Source organism: Scardinius erythrophthalmus, assembly GCF_964197995.2.
Source record: "Scardinius erythrophthalmus genome assembly, chromosome: 23".
Taxonomy (NCBI): domain Eukaryota; kingdom Metazoa; phylum Chordata; class Actinopteri; order Cypriniformes; family Leuciscidae; genus Scardinius; species Scardinius erythrophthalmus.
In genome coordinates, this window is record NC_138243.1 from 26,716,354 (window position 1) to 26,744,041 (window position 27,688).

The 27,688-nt window shown below is 36.0% G+C and overlaps 2 protein-coding genes across 4 annotated transcripts in view; one reads left to right on the top strand and one right to left on the bottom strand.

Moving 5' to 3' along the window:
* The window catches only part of LOC308684086 (uncharacterized protein), a 48,579-nt gene extending 28,246 nt beyond the window's left edge, over positions 1-20,333 (top strand). Inside the window, exons 2-4 of one of the 3 annotated variants that reach the window (XR_014029321.1) lie at positions 4,175-4,287; positions 5,162-5,261; positions 16,102-17,244. Coding sequence is in view for 2 of the 3 variants with exons in the window: in XM_081355123.1 (XP_081211249.1) it covers positions 4,264-4,287; positions 16,102-16,482 (405 nt within the window). In the remaining variant the exon portion in view is untranslated. Of the gene's footprint in view, positions 1-4,174; positions 4,288-5,161; positions 5,262-16,101; positions 17,245-20,072 lie in introns of those variants that run through there. The other 2 variants (XM_081355123.1, XM_081355122.1) reach the window with 2 other exon arrangements.
* Positions 958-26,817, bottom strand: edil3b (EGF-like repeats and discoidin I-like domains 3b). Its single transcript, XM_081355119.1, has 11 exons — positions 26,598-26,817; positions 24,476-24,550; positions 23,382-23,411; positions 22,816-22,944; positions 17,014-17,127; positions 14,174-14,355; positions 11,047-11,202; positions 9,875-10,019; positions 9,604-9,788; positions 4,521-4,676; positions 958-2,758 (listed from the first exon to the last, which is right to left on the bottom strand). The coding sequence occupies exons 1-11, from the start codon at positions 26,662-26,664 to the stop codon at positions 2,609-2,611; spliced, it is 1,389 nt and encodes a 462-aa protein (XP_081211245.1). The 5' UTR covers positions 26,665-26,817; the 3' UTR covers positions 958-2,608.
* Between the last annotated feature and the right edge of the window lie 871 nt (positions 26,818-27,688).

Sequence of the window (27,688 nt, forward strand, 5' to 3'; positions counted from 1 at the left end):
GAAAAAAGGCTGTTTTTGTAACATATGAAATATGATTTTCAAAAGACAAGTTACAATCTAATATAACACCCAGGTCTTTTACTGTAGAGGATAAAGTAACAGGACACCCCACTATGTTAAAGTTGTATTGAAGGAGGTTTTGTGGGCGGTTTTTTGAACCGATAAGTATTACCTCTGTCTTATCTGGATTTAATAAAAGAAAATTGTGCGTCATCCAATCTTTTATATCTTTAACACACTCTGTCAATTTGGATAATTTAGCGTTTTCATCCGGCCGTGATGAAATATATAGTTGAGTGTCATCAGCATAACAATGGAAACTAATTCCATGTTTCCTTATAATATTTCCAAGTGGCAGCATATATATTGAGAATAATAGAGGGCCTAACACAGATCCTTGCTGCACTCCATAGTTTACTGGAGTTATGATCGATTTTTCTCCGTTTAAATAGACAAAATGGTAGCGGTCAGATAGGTATGATCTGAACCAGCTTAATGCTTGTCCTTGAACACCGGTATAGTTTTGTAGCCGATCTAAGAGTATTGTGTGATCTATAGTATCGAACGCAGCACTAAGATCAAGTAAAACTAGTATTGAGATACAGCCTTGGTCAGAAGCTAAGAGTAAATCATTTGTGATTTTAACGAGCACAGTTTCAGTGCTATGATGCGGCCTGAAGTAAGGATATGTCATCTTAAGCTGATATGGATATGTCAACATGTCAACATACAAAGTCTTTGAAAAATCTGATGTGTTACAGAATATACTCCAATCCTCACCAAATAGCTTTCCTGTGCATACTGTATTTTATGAAAGTGATTGTGTGTTCAAGGTCAGGCTGTGTGTGTTTATTGAAGTATGCAAAGTGAAAACATCAGCGAAAACGGAATAGACCAGCAACTGAACGTCCTTATACATATTCAGACTCAGTGGACATAAAACTGTAGCTCTGTAGGAACGGTCTCACAGTTTGATTTTTATTTTTAAAATGACCATTACCAGTTCAGTAATACTATATTACATTATAATCAGTTCAGTAACTGTCCAGTGAATACGGCGATGAAGAAATAGAAAGCTAGTATAGATAACAAACTGCTCTTGCTGTATACTGTATCATATTTACACATTTTTAAAAACACTACAAAAGAAATGAATAAAGGAACAATTGTATGCTTGCTACAAGTCGACATGAAACGCAGCCTGCAACCCATTTCACTTCTATATTGTGAAACATGATATTCGACGGTACAAAAATTATTTTTTTCCCCATCAAGGAACTAATATAATTTTGATTTCATGGATACTTGACTTTGAATATATATGAAATACTGAACGCTATATTGAGTTGAAATAATTCTGCCTGTAGCTGTATGCAGGAAGAGTGGGGTAAGATGTGTCGCCCATTTATTCTAGCAAACTGTGCATGTTTTTTGTAGAAAAGTATTAAGCAGTAAAAATAATTTTGGGCTGGGTTATGAAAATGCAAATTATGTGCAGCCAGCAACATAGACTTTAGAAAGGGATTATGCATTAGTAAATATATTCACATTTTCCCAATTATTCAATGTACCCCATGATATGTCACAGGTTACCCCTAACACAGGGCAAGTTGTGTCATTGAACCACTGTGGCTATTAGACACTTCTCATTTCAGTCGACATCCTGAAATATGATGATAGATATTAAGGTACAGTCACATTAGTTAAATTTCAGCAGAAAATTACAGGAAAAAAAGGTCCATTGTCTATTGTCAATGTTGTAGCGATGCTTGAAGCACAGCTCACAGTCATTTCAAGCCCAGCAGCTTTCTATTGGTCTAAACAGCGAATCTGCGTGAGAAAATATTTTTCCGGCACAGAATAAAAAAAAAAAGGTAACTGCGACTTTTTCATCTCACAATTAATTTTAATTTTTTTAAAGTTTATATCTTATTTATAAGGAAAAAAGTCAGAATAGTGGCATATAAACTTCAATCGCGGCAATCGCGAGAAAAAGTCAGAATTGTGAGAAAAAACTTGCGAGAAAGAAGTCCAAATTTGTGAGATAGTCGCATGTACCTTTTTGATCTTTTAATTCCCTGGCAGAAAATAAGCTTCCATAGATTTCACCTGCAAAAATTCACCATACAATGGTAAATGTGACAACATCTTTAGTCTTGTGTTTGTGTCAAATAAATCTTAATAAGCGGCACAGTTTACCCCACTCTCCCCTACTTATTCTTTTATTTTGCTTTTACTCAATATTAATAAATTATAAACGACACCATTCAGTAGTTAATATACATAAATTCATGAGAACGTTAACAACAGTTCTCAGAACCTCCTTCTAATTTTCATAAATCATAAACTCGAAGTGCTATTCTAGCAGGTGACCTTTGACCTGAGTGGATTCAATTGACCTATTTCAGCTGTTTATACTCTGAAATAAAAGTAGTCAGTTGTACGATGACAGTAACATTTAAAAAGCGTTGTGATTTTTTTTTTTTAGAGAAAAAAAATCCATTCAGAGTCATCACAATCATCATCGACTCATTAGCATCCTTGAAAGATCACCATTAGAAATGTTTAAAGTTATTTTTACACAGTCCGTCAGAAATGCGGTGAACTTTCACTGTTCCTCTGGACACCCCAGAAGCTCCGCCCTCATAGTGATGCGTCCGTACCACGACCACGGAAGAATCCGGATGAATCGGGCGTAGATCGGCGGATCAATCACATTCTTTCTGTGTGTTTCATTGTCAAAGTTTCCTTGGAAGATCTGCCAATGACACAGAAGGACAAAGAATTATTAAAAATGCTGAATCAGTTGAAAGCAAGTTCTGATGTCATTTTAAAAAGTGCACAATAATGTGGTGGTAAAATAACCATAAAAGCAAACGTTTGGCTTTCATACACCCTTAACCTGCACTCTTTTAATAGCACTCGTTAAAGGACGTCGTTCACAGATTAGTGTCCTCGGAGAGAATCTATTCCAGTAGACCGTCTCTTATCAGCGCTGTCAGAATAGATTACCCAGCCAACACCACTAACAACCCCCAACCATGACCTTACAGTGTATGTGTGTATTCAGAGGACAAAAACTCTGTCTCTGTGTATTCAGAGGGAAGGAAGAGGGTTATGATGAGAAAAGATAACAAAAGATCTTAAAAAAGAAAATTCTGTCAGTGTTACTCAACCTCATGAATAAACCTGTATGACTTAATTCCGGGGAACATACAATTTTAAAAAATGTGCTAGTGATTCATTTGGAAGTCATTTATTAAAATGATTTAGTAATAAATAACATTATTGGCCTAAACTACCATTCAAAAGTTTAGAGTAGAGTCAATAGAAGTCTCTTAGAGGAGCTCAGGATGCTCACCATGCAAATACAGAAAAAAAAAAAAAAATTATATTTATATTTATTAATTTCAAAGACCTGGTTGCTATTTTCATATATATTTTTAAATTTTATTTATTACTGTGATTCAAAGCTGAATTTTCAGCATCATTACTCCAGTCTTCAGTGTCACATGATCCTTCAGAAATCATTCTAATATGATGATTTGCTGCTCAAGAAGCATTTCATATTATTATTATCAATGTTGAAAACAGTATGTGCTGCTTAATATTTAGTGGAAACAGTGATACATTTTTTGTCAGAATTCATTGATGAATAGAATGTTCCAAAGAGCATTTATTTTAAATAGAAATCTTTAGTAAAATTACAAATATCCTTACTGTCACTTTTGATCAATTTAATGCATCCTTGCTGAAAAAAGTATTAGTTTTTTTTTTTAACCTCATACTTTGAATGGTAGTGTGCTTATATATTATTACTGTATGTATAAAAGTCTTTTTGTGTTTATTTAATTAAAAACGCTGGAAAACATGCTATGATTATTTCTAGACTTTCACTGCATTTTAGTTCTTATATTAAACAATCTACCCGGCAACAGTGGCTGTTAGAAAATAATATAGTTATATATTGTATATAGCCAAAAATCTAAACATATTTAATTTATATTACATTTTAATATTTAATAATTCATATTATATTTAGTTTAAAAATAATAAATCAATCAATCAGTGCACTCAGAACACCTTAGCAATCACATAGCAACACTGGCATCAGTCAAGTTATATTTGTCTAATGAACGTTAAATAGAAACAACTGTCTCTCTCTTCTCCACAGAATGACTCCTGCTTGAGTTTGGTGTCTGACAAAAGCTTGAAAAAGCTGAAAAAAAGTCTTGTCAGCTGCAGCCGCTCCGGACGGGAAGCATGGAGGTGATTCTTCAGCTGGAGGTGAGAGATTGTCATAAAAATGCTGAGAGCTTTAAAATTTCTCAAGGCTAATGCCAAAGTCATGTCCTTCACTGAGTTTGTGTGAGAGGCTCCATCTATTCCTTACAATCAGCTGAGGGAATTTTATAAAAGACATTCAATTCTCATAAAATGTATTTCGAATAGCATCAAATACCAAAAATGAAGCATAGGGGTTCATTCACATACTCTGTTGAACACAGCAAGTGTCCTACCTTATCCTTCTGTTGCTTCTCATCCTGATATATGAGCCATCTCTCTCCATCATTACTGAATGCCAATTTAAAGGAACCAACAAACTGCACATGCCCAAAATCTTTGGCTCCTTGGGTGATAATTCCTGTGATTTTGGTTGTAATCAGCAAATCCATCTGGTGATAATGAGAGAGAGAGAGAGAGAGAGAGAGAGAGAGAGAGAGAGAGAGAGAGAGAGAGAGAGAGAGACAGAGAGAGAGACATACAGTTTCTACATACAATATATCACTTAAGAAGCACATTTTACGGTAAAAAAAATGTTGTTCGTAGAAAATTTTATTTTCTTTCATCAGCATACACAGCTAAATTTGAATGGCAGTCGATGGAGAAAATGGTGTAGTGAGCACAAAGGTAGATTTCAGCAACAATAACATAAAATGATGAAAAGGGGAAAGTGAAATAGCAGGAGTAGCTGCGCAAAAATAGAAACGGGGCATCCAACTGAAGGTGCGACGGGCTCTTGCAATGTAGACACGTCTAAAAGTGTCGTTGTAAAGTAGGTTATACCTCTGCAAATGACTAGAAAGGTGTCTGAAGTTAAAACAAATCTCACACCTGCTTTGGTAGGACTCTCTCTCAGCTTGTTATCTGTTTAAAACAGCCCTTCACGGGATGATTGACGTCAAGAGTTTCCCCTCGGAGGACCGGAGTAAATCAGCGGCATTGACACCACAGGAACATCTTCAGGCCGCTGGGTTTTTGTAAGTCTATTACTTTAGAGGTATTACAGGGTTTCAGGGCTGCTGTAATGAACTGCTCTGAAGCTTCTTGTTTTCGCTAAAACAGCCAGACCTGATTAATGAACTTGGCTTTTATTAAAATTAGCCGTGCCTCATGATGGTGAAGATGACGATGCCCAAAGGCCTGAAACTACAGTGTGCTTCTCTCGAAATCCATCAAATGCATTTCTGGATGGTTAGGGTTGAACTGAATTGGCCACACCCACAGGGCGTGTTTATGTAAATACACATGTATTTAAAACGTAAAAAAATACCTAATTTAGACCATTGATCGTTTAGGTCAAATAACTTTATACTAAGATTAATTATAATAAAATAATTCTAATTATTTAAGTCTCTACATTTTGCAGACTAATGTCTTTCTCAGCTGAAGAACTTAATTCACTGTGAAAATAAGCAATCCAACCATCAAATCAGAATTTAAATAAAAGAAGAAAAAAATTAAATAACTATAAAATAATGACATAACAATTCTCATGATTTAGTATTAGTATATAATGAAATAAGTTAAGACATTTGTACTTTATTTCATTATATTGAATGAATTCACATCATTTATATTTTATTTATTCTTTTTATTTTAAAATATTATTTTTATTAGTTTTTACAGTTAAAATTAGTTTAGAGAAATATCTCTATTCAGATGAGAAAAAACATTAAAATAAATTATGCAAGTATAATGAAATAAGTTCAAATGTACTTATAAGTACAATGAGCACATTTGTACTTATTTCATTATATTTAATAAATTCACATCACAGACGACACTTTTCAATATTTTATCTGATTTATTTCAAAATAGAATTTTTTATTCTTAATTGTTTTTACAGTATTGAAATTAGTTTAGAGAAATATCTACTCAGTCATATTAAATATATAAATGTTTAAATACATATTAAACTTGCTATTTTAATAATTATTAATATAATTTAATATTTCTGGAAATACCTCATATGATAAGATATCATATTCATATTAAACAATATGTAGGTATATTATTAAAATATACAGCTGTTATATGAATAAGCTATTCCGTTTCCTACATCCTGAACGGGACACAACTGCGCAGTCAGTTTTTCTCTCTCTCTCTCTCTCTCTCTCTCTCTCTCTCTCTCTCTCTCTCTCTCTCTCTCTCTCTCTCTCTCTCTCTCTCTCTCTCTCCCTCTCTCCCTCCTCCTGGCTCTGTATTATTTTTTCATGAGGACTGAGGTTCTGCTTTCTGACCTGGCCTGACGTGAGCGGCATTCATAGCAGCTCTGCAATCTCAGAGGAGGGTTTGAGCGGCTGGGCTCGGCTCTGCAAGCGTGCCGGTGTCATATAATATATACATTAGGCTGTTCTCTCGGATCCAATTTCCCAATCTCAGTTCAATGGATGCAGACTCAGCCATTTAAAAACATCACGGCCCTCCGTTCTGAGACCGAGCTCAGATTTACGGTTCACTGATAACGATAACAGTCTACCGGTTTAGCTAGATTAGTGATGTTGGTGGTACAGTAGCTGACCTCAAACTGACCTGAGTGTACATGGAAGATTATGGACTAAATGAAAGATTGATTTGATTGCATGAGGATGAATATGTTTATATGGCATGGAAATTTTTGGCTAAAATCATATAAATAGATTGATGCCACATCCTACCACCCACCATGTGTCAAATTCAGCCCACTTGGATTTCTAAATGATCCCATTGGATGAAATAACTTTTGTGATATGGTATCCTATTTGGTGCCTCTTTAGAAATCCTGAAATCACCACATACATTTTCTCTTGTTGTCTTAAAAATAACACCAGCTGTTTATCACTCCAGTTTGTGCGTGCCAATGTGTGACTTTTTAACTCCCTCAGAGGCAGAAATTGAAAATGAAAGTTTCTGCGACTGTACAAAGTCATGAATATTTAATGAAGTAAACATTGTTTAGTTCATGATTGGTTGCCAGAGAGGGCTTCATAAACCAGAATATATAGTGTTTTTAACTATGGGTTAAAAAACAGCGAGAACACAGAGAAAAGCTTTATATCGTATAGCTTGCTGATTTATTTAGTTCTAATGAGCAAAATCTATATTTTTTCCTTGCTGAAAAAAAGTATTAATTTCTTCCAAAAACAAATGTTACTAACCCTAAACTTTTTAACAGTAGATATATATAGTAGTAGTATATATCAGTATATATATATATTATACACTCACCAGCCACTAGGAACACCTGTTCAACTCTTTGGCGCAAATACTGTATCTAATCAGCCAATCACATAGCAGCAACTCAAAGCATTTAGACATGTAGACATGATCAAGACGTTCTGCTGAAGTTCAAACTGAGCATCAGAATGGGGAAGAAAAGTGATTTAAGTGACTTTGAACATGGTATGGTTGTTGGTGTCAGACGGGCTGGTCTGAGTATTTCAGAAACTGCTGATCCACTGGGATTTTCACCCACAACCATCTCTAGGGTTTATGGAGCATGGACCGAAAAACAGAAAATATGCAGTGAGCGGCAGTTCTGTTGATGATCAGAAAATGCCTTGTTGATGCCAGAGGTCAGAGGAGAATGATATGACTGGTTCAGCTAATATAAAGACAACAGTAACTCAAATAAGCTCTCGTTACAACCGAGGTGCAGAAGAGTATCTCTGAACACACAACACGTCAAACCTTGAAGAAGAAGAAGAGCATTTCTGAACACACAACACGTCAAACCTTGAAGCAGAAGAGCATCTCTGAACACACAACACGTCAAACCTTGAAGAAGAAGAAGAGCATTTCTGAACACACAACACGTCAAACCTTGAAGAAGAAGAAGAGCATTTCTGAACACACAACACGTCAAACCTTGAAGAAGAAGAAGAGTATCTCTGAACACACAACACGTCAAACCTTGAAGAAGAAGAAGAGCATTTCTGAACACACAACACGTCAAACCTTGAAGCAGAAGAGCATCTCTGAACACACAACACGTCAAACCTTGAAGAAGAAGAAGAGCATTTCTGAACACACAACACGTCAAACCTTGAAGCAGAAGAGCATCTCTGAACACACAACACATCAAACCTTGAAGCAGAAGAGCATCTCTGAACACACAACACGTCAAACCTTGAAGCAGAAGAGCATCTCTGAACACACAACACGTCAAACCTTGAAGAAGAAGAAGAGCATTTCTGAACACACAACACGTCAAACCTTGAAGAAGAAGAAGAGCATTTCTGAACACACAACACGTCAAACCTTGAAGAAGAAGAAGAGTATCTCTGAACACACAACACGTCAAACCTTGAAGAAGAAGAAGAGCATTTCTGAACACACAACACGTCAAACCTTGAAGCAGAAGAGCATCTCTGAACACACAACACGTCAAACCTTGAAGAAGAAGAAGAGCATTTCTGAACACACAACACGTCAAACCTTGAAGCAGAAGAGCATCTCTGAACACACAACACGTCAAACCTTGAAGCAGAAGAGCATCTCTGAACACACAACACGTCAAACCTTGAAGCAGAAGAGCATCTCTGAACACACAACACGTCAAACCTTAAAGCAGAAGAGCTCCAGCAGCAGAAGACACACACCGGTGACACTCCTGTCAGCTGAGAACAGGAGACTGAAGCTACAATTCACACAGACTCACCAAAACTGGACAATAGAAGATTGGAAAAACATTGCCAGGTCTGGATTTCTGCTGGTTTGTTCAAGATGGTCGGATCAGAATTTGGCATAAACAACATGCAAGCATGGATCATCCTGTCTTGTATCAGCGGTTCAGGCTGCTGGTGCTGTAATGGTGTAATGGATATTTTCTTGGCACACGTTGGGCCTCTTAGTACTAATTGAGCAACATTTAAACACCACAGCCGACCTGAGTATTGTTGCTGACCATGGCCATCCCTTCATGATCACAGATGGTGTACCATCTTCTGATGGCTACTTCCAGCTGGATAACACTCCATATCACAAAGCTCAAATCATCGCAAACTGGTTTCTTGAAAATGACAATGAGCTCACTAAACTCAAATGGCCTCTACAGTCACCAGATCTCAATCCAATGGAGCAGCTTTGGGATGTGCTGGAACGGGAGATTCGCATCATGGATCTGCAGCAACTGTGTGATGCTATCATGTCAATATGGACCAAAATCTCAGAGGAATGTTTCCAGCACCTTGTTGAATCTATGCCACAAAGAATTAGGGCAGTTTTGAAGGAAAAAGGGGGTCCGACCAGGTACTAGCAAGGTGTACCTAATAAAGTGGCTGGTGAGTGTACAGTATATACAGTAATAGTGTTATACAGTATGAAAGTCTTAAGTCTGACCTGCAGCCACTGTGATTGGTCGTTATGGGCTGATGTCCATGCATTGACCTTGCCCTGTTTGTCCAGTCTGGCCTTGGAGGGTTCCCAGGAGAACATGTCCATGTTTAGGGTCTGAAACACACTGGAGGAGGTTATTTGATAGTCCTGGATGTGTCCGGTTTTCATCCCCATGGGCTCTGAGCATCCTGAAAAACAATTGCAAGAGTGAACATAATTCTCATGACTCATGACTGTGTCGAACACTGCGCCCATAGTGTGTCAAAACACAGACCTGTGAGCTCACAGCCCAGGAGCTCCATTCGCAGTGTGCAGTGTTTCCTGCAGACTTGTGGGTAAATGCGGATATACTGCGCTTCAATCGGCGGGCTGAAGGAATTGGCAGAGGGGGTGTTGTTATCGGTATTTCCTGTGAATATCTGCATTAAAATAACAAAACTATTAATAGCAAAAATAATCATGGTCAAATATTCATGTACAATAATGCTAAATCATATAATAAGTTAGTTTCACGACTCTCATATCACACTGCACTGTTTTTTACCCACATACACTACAATCCAAAAGTTCAGGGTCAGTAAGATTTAAAAATAATAATAATAATAATAATAATATAAATTAATACTTATATTCTGCAAGGATTTAATAAATTGATCAAAAGTGACAGTAAAAACATTTATAATGTTACAAAAGATTTCCATTTAAATACCAAATAAATGCTGTTCTTTGAAATTTCTATTAATCAAAGAATGTGTAAACAAATGAGCCACGGTTTCCAACTAAAATATTAAGCAGCGCAACTGTTTTCAACATTGATAATAATAAGAAATATTTTTTGAGCAGCAAATTAAGCATATTAAAATGAACACTGACGGCTGGAGTAATGATACTGAAAATTCAGCTTTGCACCGAAGAAGTAAATCTATTTTCTATTTTTAAATAGAAAAATAGAAAAGTTAATAAGTTGTAATAATATTTCAAAATATTATTTATTTCAAAAATATTATTAATATAATATTACTTAATATATAAATAGCCTTGGTGAGCATAAGAGACTTCTTTCATTAAAAACTTTTTTTTTTCTTACTGACCCCAAAATGTTAAACAAAAGTGTATTTGAATTATTTAATATGATATTATAATTTTAATTATATAATTTAAAGTCAAATCAATATGTACTTTTATTGATTTATCATTATCATAAAAGCCATAATTCATATATAGCTGGCCTAAATTATGATAAATGCTACATTGAAGGGATAAAATAGTTTTCAGGCAGATGTGTTGCAGATATATTAAATCAGAGGAGTCTGACTGATAAAAATAAAAACTGGAAATAGGGCCGAGTCGGCAGGAGAAGTTCTTAAGCGGACAGTTTCTTAATTTAAAAAAATCCCCCTAGGGTTCTCTCATCTCGTCTGGAACGAACGTCGTGCCCCGTCTTACCATGTCCTCATCTGTGTCCTTGACTTTAAACATGCTCCAGGCCTTCCCGTCTTCGCTGTATGCCACTTTATATGATTTCACATACTCTGGGCTTCCGATTCGCTTGGCACCCTGTGTTATCAGTCCGGTCACCCTCATCCTGCGCTGTAGATTTATCTGTGAGGGGACAGCACAAAATCGATGGCCTCCGCTTACAAGATGAACGAGTGAAGCCTCGTGGGCTGTGGAGCAATAATTTGTCCCTATCAGAAATTGCTGTGGTAAAGAAAATAAAGGCTATGTATCTGGAGAGGGGCTGTGTGGAAGTTGGCTATGAAAGTTTGCACTGTAAAAAGCAAATAAATCTAAAATTGTAAATAGAGTTCAACAGTCAAGTTCTGGAAGTAAATAAACGCTATTAATTTTTTTCCATAGGGAAATTTTTTTTATACTTATAAACAGCGCCTAAACACTCGCCAACCGCCAAATGCAAGTAGAAATCAGCGTATATGAAACCGTGTCAATCACCAGTTGCCCGGTAACATGTTTATGAATTGAAATGCAATGTTGTGAGAATATAACGTTAACGACGCTCGGGACAGTTGACGGGCCAGTGTTGCATCGTCACGAAAGTTTAAACCTTGCCAATTTAAATATCCAAGGCGAAAAAGGGAACTCAATTCGTTACTCGCTCACTGTCTGAAGTTTTCTGTGCACAAACATTCGAAGCGCTCTCCCAGAAAGCTCTCTTTCGTGTCTTCTTGCACTTGAAAGGACAAATTCACATGAAGTATCCCAGTAAACATAAACATAAATAGTTGAGAAAGAAAACGCATGTGTGTACAGTATCAGTATATTGGATCCGTGCAGGTCTTAGTGACATCAGCCTAATAGTCCTGCAGCTGTCAGTGTCATTAATGGAAATCAACAACAAAAGACAAAGAGAAATTCCTGTCTGAATATCTTTTTTAACTTTTATAAGGATTAGTCTATGTTTAATGTATACATTTTTACAACAGCCAAGTTATTTTATATTTGTTCACTTTATTAAATTTCTGAACCTGAAAACTGTGAATTTTCACTGGTGTCATTACTGCCTGTTTTTGCAAAAACACTTTCATGGCCGGTAAAAAATATTTACGGCTGGTAACCGTAACCGTAACCATTTACCCTGGTAATCCAGAGTTCTCGCGAGAGCACAAATTGAATTTGCTCAGCGAGTTACTCTGGCGTCGAGTAATAATGCTCATTAAATATGCCCCTCGATCCGAGCTGCACCAATCACATCGGGTTATCTGATATAGGCGGGCCAGAGGCGAGTGTCACAGCGCTGTGACGTCGAAGTCATTAGTAAACGTTGCAAGATGGCTATGGATGAACACCAGTTGTTTGAAACGGCTTTGGCCGCTACAATGAACGAGTTAGACTTGGCTTTTTATCTAAAACAGGAACAGAAGACGCTGCTCGAATCGTTCCTTTGCAAGAAGGACGTTTTTGCTGTTTTGCCAACCGGATACGGCAAGAGTCTAATCTACCTAGGTGTGGAAATAAGTTAGTTTTAGGCCCTGCTTGTAAACCTTACAAGACAGACCTGTTGGGAGGTTGTTTATTATTAATAAGTGGTGAAAAACTACATTACCCATGATGCTGTACAGAAAATTCCTTTAATCAGAGAGTAGTTGCGAGCAAATCACCCCAAAAGAACTGCCCAGTCCCAATGAAGCGCCACGACTCCAGACAGCATATTTTGCAACAAATTTAAAATATATAGATATTATCATCAACTTTAAGTGAATAGTTTTTTACACCATAGTTTTTAATTCAATTATGTAATTTGCAATGCTTCATGGGATTGTAGTTCTTTCCATCAGGAAAGTCGTTAAGTCCGACTAAATGGAAAAAATGCATCCGGAACCAACATCGCTGAAACTTCCCACTGGCGGGAACTATTGAACTCCGATAGTGTTGGTAACGGTTTACATTACAATAAGGTTTCATTAGTTAACGTTAGTTAGCTACATTAGTTAACATGAACTAATAATGAACTGCACTTCTATAGCATTTATTAATCTTTGTTAATGTTATTTTCAAAAATGTACTACATTATTAAAATCAAAAATTGTATTTGTTAACATTAGTTAATGCACTGCGAACTAACATGAACAAACCATGAACAGCTGGGTTTGTATTAACTAATGTTAACAAAGAGTATCAAATACAGTAACAAATGTATTGCTCATGGTTAGTTCATGTTAGTTAATACATTAACAAATGCGACCTTAAAAAAAGTGCTACCATAAAATTAATACAAATTAAATGTATTTTATTTATTATTAATGTTTATTTACAGTTTTATTTTAAACATTTGTTTTTGCTTTAGTAGAATGACAATGTAAAGCCAATTATTTCATTTTGAAAACAAAGTCTTTACACATCACACATTTTAATTTGGGGTCCTTGCCATCTAGTTGTTTGTAAACCCATTCTGGCTTGGATCACCACTTGATGTCCAAAATAAAATGTGGGTCCCGATGCAAAAACCAACTCTGATGCAGCAATGAGAACATTTTAGGACTAGACAAACAGGTAATGTGGTTTTCCAGCAACAAATTGAGGTCTTATTTAAAAGCATATTGGCATCAAAGCCTTCTTTAATCTTGAGAGCACAAAAATTGAGTCAGGCTGACACAGGTCGCCAAACAGAACAAGGCCAGGGACGCTGGTGTTGAGTGGGCATAGCTGGTGGCAATGTGTGGTTACCACTTAAGTCATTACTGTGGCTGTGAACACCCACAATGTTCTTTCTGTGCGTCTCCTAATGAAATTGCGCCTTTAGAAGTCCTAAAATCTCTAATGTAATTTGCCTCCAAGTAAAAACTAATTACTGTGGGGTGTTTATACTTTTCTTAGAAAGTAGTTACTGTGCTGGATGGTTGGTATACAGCTTTGAAGTTATGTTAAGTTAGTTGTTAGCTAGTGGTTTTGCTAAGGCAAGCACCACTATTACTATTGCTTGTGAATTGATATTCAGTTATTAAAAAAAGCATGAGATGAGACTTGAATGTGTACTGTATTAATAAATGAATAGTCTTTATGGTGACGCTAGATTGGCAGATTTTCATTTAATGCAGTCAATGTGGCAGATTACCTGAATCCACGGATATCGGTCACCCTCGGCTGCGCTCCAGGCATTGACGAGGCCCTTCTTGTTGAGTCGGGCGAAGTACGGGAACCACTTCTGCAGGCCGAACAGAGCTCGATGTGTGGAGGAAGCTGTTACCTGCTGGTTGGAAATGATCCCTCCTTCCATTCCTAAAGGTCCAGAACATTCTGAGAGAATAAACATAGAAAAGAGATGATCACATATAACATCTTAAATCTTAAAATCTTAAAATATTCAGTTGTTTCCTTCTCATAGACATTTAACTGGATTTTGCTTAACCCTCTGGTGCTGTTCAGTCATATATTTTTTTTTTTCCAGAATATTTTACTTCATCGGAATGGTACACAACTTGGTAAAGGTTTTGGCACTTGCTGTGTGAACACATAAAAAAAATCATGGACATGGTTTAATGGTCCTGAAGAAAATAATCACACTTGTATTGCGGTCAAAAATGACCGCATTGGAAATGAATGGGAGACGAATTTCATCTATTGGAAAAGTTTGGTACTACGCCTAAACAAAGTCTTACTGAAAGCTCATTTTTTAAGATATCAACCTCAAATTTGAAACGAAACACAGTTTGTTTAGATTTATGGCTTTGATTTTCCTCTCAGTTTTAGGGTAAAATGTATTTTGGAAAATATATATTTCATATCAAAATTTAAAATTGTATTTTTGTGAATAAATGTACAATTGTTGTAAAACTTTTTTCAAGTTTACTTTTTAAAACTTTTTTCACTTCAGCAAAAAACTTAAGTCTGTGCTCCAAAGCATTCAATATTTATGACAGTTTGAAGTGGAAATTTAATTTTCAGGTCTATGCTCCAAAACTGAATGAACGACGACGACTCTTACTGAATTAAATGCATACAGCGCCAAGTTAGTATAGTTTGATTTAAGAACGGATGACTTTTGTGAGTCCATTCTTTTTAGTTAATCAACAACGTACCACTCGAACAGTGAAGTACGATGCCTACAAAAATGACTCTTGTGAGCTGGTTTTAGTGAATACTAAAAATACACGTACAGCTTACAACTTAAGAGTTTAGTCAGTGAAAATAAATTAATGAAATATGTTGTTCAGTATATAGGCTATATAGCTAAGATGTGTTATTTTAGTATTATTGAGATACTATTCTACTTTTCCATTTTAATTTAATTTTAATTTAAAGTTTTAGTATTTTCTGGGTTATTTTTATTCATGTTTTTATAGTAAAAAAAAGTTTTAGTTTTATTATTTATTATTCATTATTTATTATTCAAGTTAAACCATGAAAATGAGAAATATTTCCTTGGCAACTAGCTGAAATTAAATAAACATAAGTTTCTGGTAACACTTACAGTGTCCTTGTTACATCGGTTACATGTACTTACCATAGTAATAAGAGTAATTATGCATAATTACATGCAATTAACCCTCAACCAAATCCTAATCCTACCCTAACCCTATAGTAAGTACATGTTGTTAATTATTATTACTCAGTACTTAAATATATAATTACACTGTAACAACGACACCTTAAAATAAAGTGTAACCAAGTTTATATATATATATATATATTTAATTTTATTTCAGTTAAAGTTAATTTTATTTGAAGTAACGGAAATTTATTTTTAATGTTTTAGTTAACTCTAATAACCCTGGCTAAGACCAATAATTAGATTGCATTTATGCCACCTCTATTTAAAAATATATTTAAAAAGTCTGAAAACTTAACTTATGTGAGAATTGATTTTAATTGAATTATTATCAAAATTATCTTATTTGGAAAAGTCTCCTGAACTATTAATAGAAAATGTTTTTTTTTCTTTAAGAGTAAATATAATAAGGGAAGATTAAGCAATTCAAAGGAATACCACAAACGCAGAGTTCTTTGGTCTCAAATGCTAATATTATAATATCATTCTCGCAGGTTCCCGCCACAGGCTCCGTGTCGGCCTCTGAAATGCCATCTTTCTCCGTTTTGTCCTCAAAAACATCTGTCAGCCCTGAGCTTTTGGAGGCAGCGTCCTTGGATTCATCGATGGATGTTGTGTCCTTGCTCTCACACACAGAGATGCTGTTTTCACTCTCAAAGCCTAAGATGTCCTCCCCAGGGTCATTGCTGTCATCGTTTCGTCCACCTGCGGAGATGGCCCTCGCTCGCTGGGATATTAACGGAGTACTTGAACCACTTAATGATCCACCCGCCGACTGGGGAGATTCGAAAAGGAGCCGTAGGCTGTTCAGACTTGCCCGAAGGGAGTTTTGCCTGCTGTGCTTGGACAGCATGATCGCAAACCAAACCTTATGAAGAGATGTAACTTTATATACGCTCCTCTGAGAGCCGTGTAAGTAAGAGTGCATGACTTTAATCTTCAGCTAATTCTTTTATGCATTCATAGAAGTGTTAAGCTACAGATGGGGAAAATCTTGTTTTGAGTCAGCACAAAAAATACCAACAAATAAGTCATGGTTATGTAAGTACAGGTATTCTCTCGAGTCTTAGAACGTACGGTGAGTTATGAGGCGTTGCTGGCATGCTCAGGCGCACAAACATCTAGGAAATGTTGCATGGACAAAAATAAGCAAAACAGAATCAGTTCCCCGCTGGAATTCATTCAAATGACAGAATGATTTCATGAGCAATGTGGAACTCTACTCTGTCAATGTCATATTGGCCTCATTCTCTCAGATTCTCCTTAAAACGCGGTCGAAGGGAGATGGCTCTCATCTCCAAGTTGACACACCGAATCTAGTTTTAGTTTTCTCCTCATGAGATGATAACAAATATTTATGCACATGGGTTTAATTAAATGAGGTGATGAAGTCGATTCTCACTTACTGTACTGACAGTTCCGCCCCATGTATTCGCCGGGACATTGGCAGGTGTAGTTCGCTCGCAGGTCTGTGCAGCTGCCTCCATTTTTGCAGGGATTTTTCTCGCACTCGTTAACATCTGAAAAGACAAGCAGACATCCATTGACACCTCAGGAAATGATCAAAAGCGACAACTTGAAAAAAGATCCAAAATGTCAAATATTGTTTCTAGGGGTGTAACCATATATCGTGTCACAATATATTGCAATACAAAAATGTAGTTACAATAGTGACAATATTGTGTAAAGTTCGACCAAAATAATAATTCAAGTTTTCAGAGTTTTAGCGTAAGTACTACATTAAACTACTATACAGTATATAATGTTGAATATAATGTATAATAATGCAATGGGGGAATATTTGATAATGCCAAATGTCTTATGTTACCAGTAAAAAGTGGCGTACATTATTTTAAATACACTGTATATAGTATAAAGAGTGCAAGAATATTCATATAAAATAATTCTGTATTTTCAGCTTCAGAATCATCAGTATTTTTATTCTGGTGTCACCATTGTCCTGTGCATTGGGTTACCAGCACCAAGTCCAAGTCTATTCATTTACACCCACAATGTAATATCAAATTTAATCAACAGTAAATTTTTTGTTAACCTTTTACCATATGTCTTGGAGTATCGCGATAATATCGTATCCCGAGTTCAGTATCGTGATATGTATCGAATCCTGACATGAGGGTATTGTTACACCCCTAATTGTTCCTCATTATGTGTTGATTTGCCACATCATACTGATTTATATCGAAACTTGCTAAGATAAACTAAACACAGAGAGGGAAATATTATTGCCTAAATGTTGTCCATAGGAGACTTTGACACTGAAGTATCTACTTTTTCTGATGTCAAGATTTTATGGAAATGTACACATAAGATTGTATTTGCCACCACTTCGCTAAAACGTAAAATAGTTACGAATTGCCACGATAGTTCCCGTGATGTTAATTTCATAAGCAGTCTTTGTGACATACTCCTGGCAGAAACGCTCATGTTGTCGTATGTTAGACTTATGCTGCACAGACCTCTGGCTTTGATTTTTAAGCAGAACGAAAGGAACTCAAGAGACTCGTTACAGACAGCATGACGCGGGGTCATCCGAGCAGAAATTCAGGGATCTGCAAGGTGAAGCAAGGCTCAACTGTGTCAGGTATCTGACAGAGATAAAGCACACCTTTGGGTTTTCCACAGCAGAAGAACACAGGAGAGCAACAACCAAATCCACAGCTTAAACAGCGTCACAGAACAACCTCAAGAACAAACGTGGGATTTAAGGATCTGATGTTAGATTTCTCTGATGGGGTGGTGTCAGAGTAAAAAGAAAAGCTAAAGGAATAGGACTTTTAAAATCTCATTGCAATTTCAAAACTCGACGTTTACATTTTTAGAAGAATATGTGAGTGGGTCTTGCTCATTGTCACGATGCTAAAGTGTTTTGGAAGGTTTCCAGCACTTTGCTGCAAAGGTTTTCAGGGTAGTATGTTGCTATGCGGTTGCTATACTAGGCTAAATCAGTCTGATATTCTGGTCTCTAAGTATGCTTCAATTCCCCTCTCAGTGTAAGTCTACAGGATTTTTTTTGTTTTGGTTTTTTTTTTGCTCATTTTATCAATAGCAGTAGTAATGGTGACACAATCACTCCACAGATGTAGTTCAGTTTAGTATTGAAAATTACAATCTTGTTGCATTTTAGGTGCATTTTACTTGCTTGCATTAATCAGGCTGTTTTTGATACTGCACATTTAAGCACTACAATGTAAATCTCCTCTGTTGTGATATGCTAACCTGTAGTTCTCACTGTTCTCACCTGGGTGCAGTGATGAATATGCATTGATATAAATGTGGGTGGTCATATGTCACTGTGCTCATACTGTACTTGTGATGATGACCATTAAGGGCCAGATTTACTAAACAGGTCAAAATTAGCATGCAGCCGATGGGAGTGGAAATTTCGAGCCCGATCTCACGGGAAAACGTACAAATTCTACGAGGTGGCTTATTCGTACGAATTCATACGACCTGACTCATACGAATTAGTACGTTTTTTGCAAAATCGTACATATTTTACGAATTGGCCAATTCATATGAATTCATATGAATGACCTACCCCTGACCCCGCCCCTAAACCTACCCATCACGTGGGTTTAGACAAATCGTACAAATTCGTACGAGTGAGGTCGCACGAATTAGTACTAATTAGCCAACTTTTTATCATTCGTACAAATTTGTACGAATTGGTCGTGAGATAGCGTTGAAATTTCTGTGGGTGATCTACTGACAAATTCAATTTCATCTCAGGCGCACAAACAGTTATGCCGTTTTTGGGTTTGTAAGTACTGGTGCAAATACCACTAAACTGACTACCGCAAACCTTAGTAAATCACCTTGCATGATTCATTTAAATACTCTCCACCCATACATTTTGCGTCTGAAAGGGAAACTCCTACAAATGCATATGCAATGAGGTCAGCCGCAAGAATAATTGTCCATGCTTTTTCAGCGCTAATTTCTCAAAAGTTTAGGGTAGTAAGAAAAAATGAGTAATACTTGAATTCTGCAAGTATGCAGTAAACTGATCAAAAGCGACAGTGAAGACATTAGGCCTATAATGTTACAAAATATTTACATTTCAAATAAATGCTGTACCTTTTAACTTTCAGGGAATCCACAAAAATTTTAAGCATTAAATATTTTCAACATTGATAAATATCAGAAATGTTTCTTGAGCAGCAAATCATCATATTAGAATTTCTGAAGGATCATGTGACACTGAAGACTGGAGTAATGATGCTGAAAATTCAGCTTTGCCATCACAGGAATAAATTACATCTACATAAACATATATGTATTCATAAAAAAAAATTATTATTTAATTTTATTTAACATTATTTTAATATTTTTTTAAGTAATTGTGGTAATTCATTGAACTCTTATTTCAAAAAAGAAAGAAATCTGTTTCCATTATATGACCCCCAACACAAAGCATTGTTTTGTTTTTTTGGCACATTCATAGTGGGGAACGACCATTGGCATTCAGCCTTCATACAAGTCATGTGCATCCAAGCACCGCTGTCAGTTGCGATAGAACAAACTCGGGATTCCTGATTGGAGGGATTCCCTCCGTGGGGCCAAAGTCCAGGCAGTCAAGCAAGTAAATTGGTGTGAGGAGCAGAGGGGGGTTGGTCAGCTGTCACGCTGGATTTGTGGTACTGTACGCTACTTCCATAGGAAAACACAGAGCCTCTGACCTAATAAATGTCATTTTGAGATGCCCAAGTTCCTTTTGGTTGCCTCTTCTCCTGATCAGAGCTTGTGCCATTGTTGAACACATGCTGATTTCAGCACTCCATTTGTGAAGAAATGCAAATTCATTGTGCTCAGTTGTGCCAAGGCAACTAGGTTAATGAAGTCAGTGGTGCTTGACACAGAATAAACAGTAAGTCAGAACCAGCGTCAGATACTGGCATAGCCGACACAGATAAGGATGGCAGCACTCCCCAAGGTGGCATGCACTTCACTTCTTTATGGCTCCTCTACAACAGTTTCACAGGATTTCTCCTGTGAACCTCTTATTGAAAATGAATTGTGATCTAGCAGGTAACTTCTCCCCTGCGCTATACTCCGCTATACACACATTTTAGGCTTAATATTAAGAAATGTGCATTATGCAATAAAGTACTCCAAATAAAGTTGAATTATAATATTTAGTAAGTAAGTCTCAAGTGATATGTCAGTAAATATGATAATGGATTTGTAGTATACTTTTAAATAAATTTTTGAAAAGGTTTTTTTTCCACTATAGGGCAAGCTTTGTGTTATAATAGGCTAATGGTCTAAGCACTGGATGTCATTTATGTGTAGTGACATCCATGTTTTTTTATACATGTCACACTCCGCTAAACATCCTACAGGAGGCCAATGCTGTGAAGTCTAGTTATAATGAAAAAACTGAGCAGGTCATGGGGACTGGGGCAGATAATGAATCTGAATGTCATTCTCCAAAAAGAGTTTTCTAATGCAGTCTGTTTTTGCCCAGCCTCCAGCTGCTAACCAAGCCTCAGTGTCTTATCTTTCTCAGCTGTACTTTCACTCTGGCATTAATTATAGACTAGGCTCAGAAGTCAATTCAGGAGACAGTGCAAATTAAGGTCACTGATGCACATGTGCGATGCGTATTAGGCAGTATAGAACAGAGCACAATATTCCTTCTCCTAATCCATGAAAAATGCAGGAGGTGTGAGGTAACCACAGAAACAAGAGAATCAGGACAAAAAAAACAAAACAAATAAAAACAAGCTCTTACAGCAAACAGACAAAAATAGCTGTTTGTTAATTAATTTATTTATTTATTTATTTTAGATAAAATGAAGCAGAAAACCATGGATATTCACTTTATTGCGGATTCTGTTTCTACACAAGTGAGACTAACGCCAAAATAATACACTACAGCAAGTGCGCTGTCCTGTTGTACATACTTGACATGCGTTTATTCAGTACTCAAGTGGGCGATATATAGTGGACATTCATTCAGATGTATGTAGCTTTAAACTAGACGTGTTATTATTATGGTAGCTAGAGATAAAGATTTATGTATATTTGTGTGTGTGCATATATATATATATATATATAATATATATATACATAGTGTTAGGGGCATTACAAGTAATGTGCTTTACTTATTCAGATTACTTTTTTGTTGTAACGAGTAGTAACACTACTTTATAACACATTAATATTTGAGTTACTTTTTATAAAAAAGTAATGCACATTACTTTTCAGTTTAATTAATTTACTTGAACATTTTTAAACTACTGAATTAAATTTGTATCTTCTCCATAACATAGTCACTTAGACGTGCGCACTCATGCTTGCGCGGAAACACATTCCTTTCATCTTCCAATAAAAAGAGTTGTAAGGGTAATATAACCCTATTGTTTAGATATCCTTTGTATGGCATACATAGCTCTAGGGATCAGGAAATATTCTTAGTGGTCAGAGAATATAATATTCTAGATGAGTTTTTAAAAGAAAATAAAGGTAAATGTTATATAGGCTATATTGTTGAAAGTCCCCCTGTATTCCCCCTGTAGTCAATCATTTTATCCCTTAAAACTCACCTTTGATCACCAAAATGTCATAATTAAGCGTTATTTCCTTTAAAAAAATTATTCATGCCTTAAAATAGCTTGATTGTAACTCTACACCCTTGCCTCATTTAGTGGTTCTATGAATATGCAAATTAGCCCCGCCCCTCTCACGCACAACAGTTCAGAGATCCACTCATTGACGATGACGCGTTGATCTGATTAATTACAAGATAGTTTGTGATGTCAGAAACACCAGCGATTTCAAACCGCGTTTTTTAAGGAAAAAAATACTCAGCAATGGTGTTGACTTATGAATTTACACATGGTTCGTCTTAAAGCATATTAAAAACACCACATAGACATATAAACAACATTACAAACTTGATTTAAACCACAGGGGGACTTTAAACACATGCAAAAAAGACCTTAAACACCTGCATGGCCTGGAAGAGAGCGAGCCTTAACATAATGTAACATAATGCACTACTTTCCATAGAAAGTAACATAATTAGTTACTTTTTAACACATTACTTTTAAAAGTAACTTACCCCAACACTGTGTATATATATATAGGATAGAAACATATCTGCTGATGTACACTCATAATAAGTTTCCTCATATTATTACTGAAACTATAATAATGTGCCTAAAAAAGACAGTGTTTCTTACTGTGTTGGCAGTGGACACCATCGAAGCCAAGTGGACATCTGCACAAATATCCGACAAAAGTGTCACCGCGGTAGGTGTCACTGAGTTCACACACCCCTCCGTTGTGACACGGGTTCGGGCGGCAGAGCCCTGCATCAGAAAAACACAGTATCTGAAATCTGCAGGATTCATTTGAAGTGGTATTTAAAGTCATACTCGCAGGTTCATGTGTAAGTGAACTTGATGTTTAGTGTGCTTGATCACACGCACTATTCCCACAAGGTGATTATTATTTCATGCTTTTCAGCTCAGTCTGAACATCACACTTTAAATACTGCATTGGCTGTAAAAGACGATTCCAGACAGTGTGACTTCCTAATGAACGTTAAGCAGATGTTTAAATGTGAATTAACAAGTGAATGGAAATCGAGGCTGACATCTTTTATGTTCACGGCTCATAAGCCGAACATGAGCCATCTGCTTAATATGGCATTCATATCTGGAGTCTCAATGAGGAAGCTCTTTTGAACCTTTATTAAAATGAAGAGAACAGACCATTAAAGGAGACTTCAAATAAACAAACTCACCGATTTCGGATTGCTCTTCCCAGCCTGATGCTGTTGAGAGAGCAGAATGTACAGTTTGTGAAATTCGGATATATTCTATTGTCACTATTAAAAATAAAGATTCCAATTAGATGAAACAGTAGATCCTTCTTAAGTTCCACTACAAACTTTTAATTCATTTACAGGAAAAGAATGTAAAAATGCTACAGTAAAAAACAGTTATTTGGTTAACTTACCACTTGCTTAAATTACCTTACCATACTATACATTTTTATTATATGTAATTGTATTGTAAAATACTGTCAAATAAAAACTTTGACTTAATATTTTACAGTGAAAAACACTAAAAGGACATTCCCATAAGTCTCTGCCTGACACCACATATGATTATATTTTGTATAAATAATTTTATTTTCTACATTTGTAAGCCAAAATTCTGATCTGAAGAACCATCTAGCAACTCAAGAATAGCCAAAACTGATTATTGATAAGAAAAGTGTTCTTTGCTGAATCTAAGAATCTTTGGAGAAGCTTTATTTGTATGAGTTTGGAGAAATAAAACATCACTTTAGGCCCGTTCACACCAAGAACGATAACTATAAAGATAACGATAAAGATGTAGTTGTAAAAATCCTTCAAAATTTAAAGAATAGCAGAGTCCACACCACAACTTTAACGATAAAAAGGCACAGATAAATTATATCGTTGTAATCACTTTCAGAACGATTTTTCCCAGCTGATAAACGCTAGAAACACTGACAGCCAATCAGAATCCATCATGCTTTAAAGAGCTCGAGCATTTAAAGGGACAGGCGATAAATTTCAGTGCGTGCTTAGAATAAACAAAACGATGTTGTGTGTTGGTGTGGACGCTAATATAGTTATCATTATCGTTATAGTTATCATTCTTCGTGTGAACGGGCCTTTAAACCTTGCAAACTCATGATACGTCGTCAGATAATGATAAATAGGAAAACACTTAAAACTCAACTCAGAGGCACATATTGCTCCATAAATGTTGTCTTACAGAGAAAAATTTCAAGAAATGAAATCTCATGGGCCTTTAGGCTTCTCGAATCCAAAAGGACACATTAAAAGTGGCTTAAAAAACTCACAGGAAACATTTTCTTCAGCTGGTGTAGTGGGACAGTCAGCACCGTTCTCACACGGAACCGGTTCACATACTTCACCTACAAAACGTGTAAACGTGTAACTGTATACACAGGAAATGAATACATCTTCTTTTCCAAAGACAAGTCGACTCTGTAACTTGGAAATGTGTGTTGCAGACTGATGCAGTTTGTGATGCTATCCTTAGCCACGCTGCATGTCATTTCCACCTGAATTATTCAGCCACAAGAATCTGGAGTGGAACTTTGTGTTTACACAGGTGTCTGTGTCGGCTAAACTTTGGAATACACTTGCTGACTCTCAAAGATGCAGCGCAGATGTTTGGTGATGACAAAATGTCAGTGCTTCAGAAATGTGTGAGGTTAAGTGAGATGGAAAATAGGAGAAAATACTTTGTGTTCAAAAAGAAACACGGCTGATGGAACTGTCTAGATTCACAATGACCAGACACAAACTGAGGGCATAGAGCTACAATGAATTTCACACTGCCAGGAACATTTGTTGTGTTATGTACATTGATACAAAAACACTGGCACTGAAAACTTGCTGCAATTTGATTATGTATAAAACAGTAAATCGGGAAGGAAAGGAATGATTCCTCAAAGCTTACAGTTCTATTTTAACAAAACCCCTACCGAAATGTACCAAGGTAGGCCTAATTACAGTTTCCACCAAAAAGTAAGCCTAGTTATTACTACTGGGATAAAACTGTGGTACTGTAGCTTCACTAACAAAAAATACTATGTATCATGGTAATAATGTAGTTGTTGGGACAGGTGCCATGCCAATATCATGTTTTTGTACATGTGGTTTGAAGAGCACTACCAAAAGTTTGGGGTCAGTAAAAATTATTTATTATTATTATTATTATTATTATTTTTTACAAAATGAATACTTAAGAATGCATTAAATTGATCAAAAGTGACAGCAAAGACATTTTTAATGTTACAAAATATATTTATTTTGATGAATAAGAAGAATCCTGGAAAAAAAACAGTACAGTTTCCACAAAAATATTAAGCAGCACAACTGTTGTCAATATTAATAATTAGAAATGTTTCTTGGGCAGCAAATGAAGACTGGAGTAATGATGCTGAAAGTCAGCTTTGAATAATGAATAAATTACATACAGTATTTATTATTTTCAAGTAGGCTAAAAAGTAGTTTTTACTGTAACCTATTACACGATAGATTATATGGTTTGTATATTTTACTGAAAAAAACATGTTTTTTTGGTGGAAACTATGGCTCATAAGTACATTTTTGGAATCTGTGATAATAATTTTAAGAAATTGTAGGTTTAAAAACAAAACAGGCTTCAATATATGATATATGTTTTTTGAAGGAATATATGGTATTTTGGTTGAAACTATGCACATTATACACATTTTGTAAGTGTTACAATGATAATATTCATTTTAATAAATTGTGTGGAAAAGAAACAATAGGTTTATAGCTAAAAACAGCTCTAATAAGTAATATTACACAAAAACTCTATCACAACAACACTAACCCAGTTGATTTCTAATGACATCTCAGTGACAGTCCATTACTGAGTCATTCGTAAAGGTCAGCAAGAGATGCACATGACATTTAACAACAATCACACTGAGTTCAACCATTAAAACATCAAGGTGATGTTTCAGTCTTGCAGATGATAGTCTTTTTATCCCTATTTATTGTTCAGATGACCTCTGGATCACCTCAAAGTAATATCAAACAAATATCACAGATCATAACAGTTATGAGCAATGAAACATGCACAAGCAGGCGTTTTACTATTCATTGCCATCTTTATGTGTCAAGCAGATGCATGTAGGCTACTTGGATTAATATCATATTTAATTGAACGTCTTTTAGAGGGCTCTGATCAAGTGATCATAAGCCCGAAATAACCCAGCATCTCATTATCATCTCCCTCATGAATTATGTCTGAGGACGTTTGAATAAAACACCGAAGTGATGCTGCTGTTATATCCGACCTGTGAATAAACGCATTAAACGTGGTCTGGAAGTTCTGGCGTGTGTGATGAACTTAATTTAGGTTTGTTTTGTGAAAATGCGAGTCGCATGTTAAACACAGAGAGTTGTGTTCAGTGAACTCACCCGTGGATGTCGAATGTGGGATGGACGCGGCAATGCGGGCGACCAGGAACAAAAATAAAGGAAGCATCGCGAGGAAACTTGTGTATGTCCGCTGGTTCTCCGATAAAGCCTCGATCCGTCCCGTGTTTCAGCTGTGATGATGCAGATCTAATGTCAGAGAGATGCTGTGACTCCGAGCAGTGCTGCTGCTGCTGCTGATGCTGATGCTTCTTACTGCAGTGATGAAGATGATGATGGAGACTCGACACTGGCAGGATTCACACACAGCATCAGTGAAGACGCACCCACTGATCCATTCATCCGTTCATCAAATAATAAACTTTAATATCTATGGCATACAGGGAATTTAATTGTAGATACTATACAACAAAATACAAAACAAAGAAATAAATAAATGAAAGAAAGAAAATAAGGGCACGTACTTGATTTGACTCTCCAATATCCCTGATGTGCAACTTGTGTAAAATGTAAAATGTTACAATGTCTAATCTTAGCCTACTTTATTGGCTGTTTTACAAGAAAATAAAAACACGTCTGACATCGAAGATAATCATGTTTTATGGTGTGTTCTCATTATGATTACAGACATGTTTATTTATTGCACATGTATTGATGTTCTTCATTGCACATTCATACATTTACAGTATAGCTTGATGATAACCTCAAAGTTGTGTATGTGTATGTGTGTGTGTGTGTGTGTGTGTGTGTGTGTGTGTGTGTGTGTGTCTGCCGCCCTCTGTAGGTGAACAATAGGAAGTAACAGCATTCGATATAGTAGGCTTAATGTTCAAGAATCTTCGAATTAATTTATAATTTTAACCCGATTAAGTAGGCTATGCACATTTTGCAGAAAATCTCGATTCTGATTATACATAATCATACTCATCTTTAATTATTAAAACCGTATGAAGTTGCAATAAAACTGAGAAAATAGTTTCTATAAAACAATAGAAGCATGTGATAGTCTACATGACTTTACTTGCAACCACTGCCTTTAAAAATAAATTAGCCTAGCTAATAAAAATATAAAAAACAACAACAACTGTATTCATAATGTATTATTGTGATTTACAGTATTAACGTTAGTTTTA

Coding starts and splice junctions, on each gene's coding strand:
- edil3b (XM_081355119.1), bottom strand. CDS start 26,664: ATGCTTCCTTTATTTTTGTTCCTGGTCGCCCGCATTGCCGCGTCCATC. Junction 24,551..26,597: donor CCCACATTCGACATCCACGG/GTGAGTTCACTG, acceptor CACGTTTTGTAG/GTGAAGTATGTGAACCGGTT. Junction 22,945..23,381: donor GGAAGAGCAATCCGAAATCG/GTGAGTTTGTTT, acceptor TTTCTGATGCAG/GGCTCTGCCGCCCGAACCCG.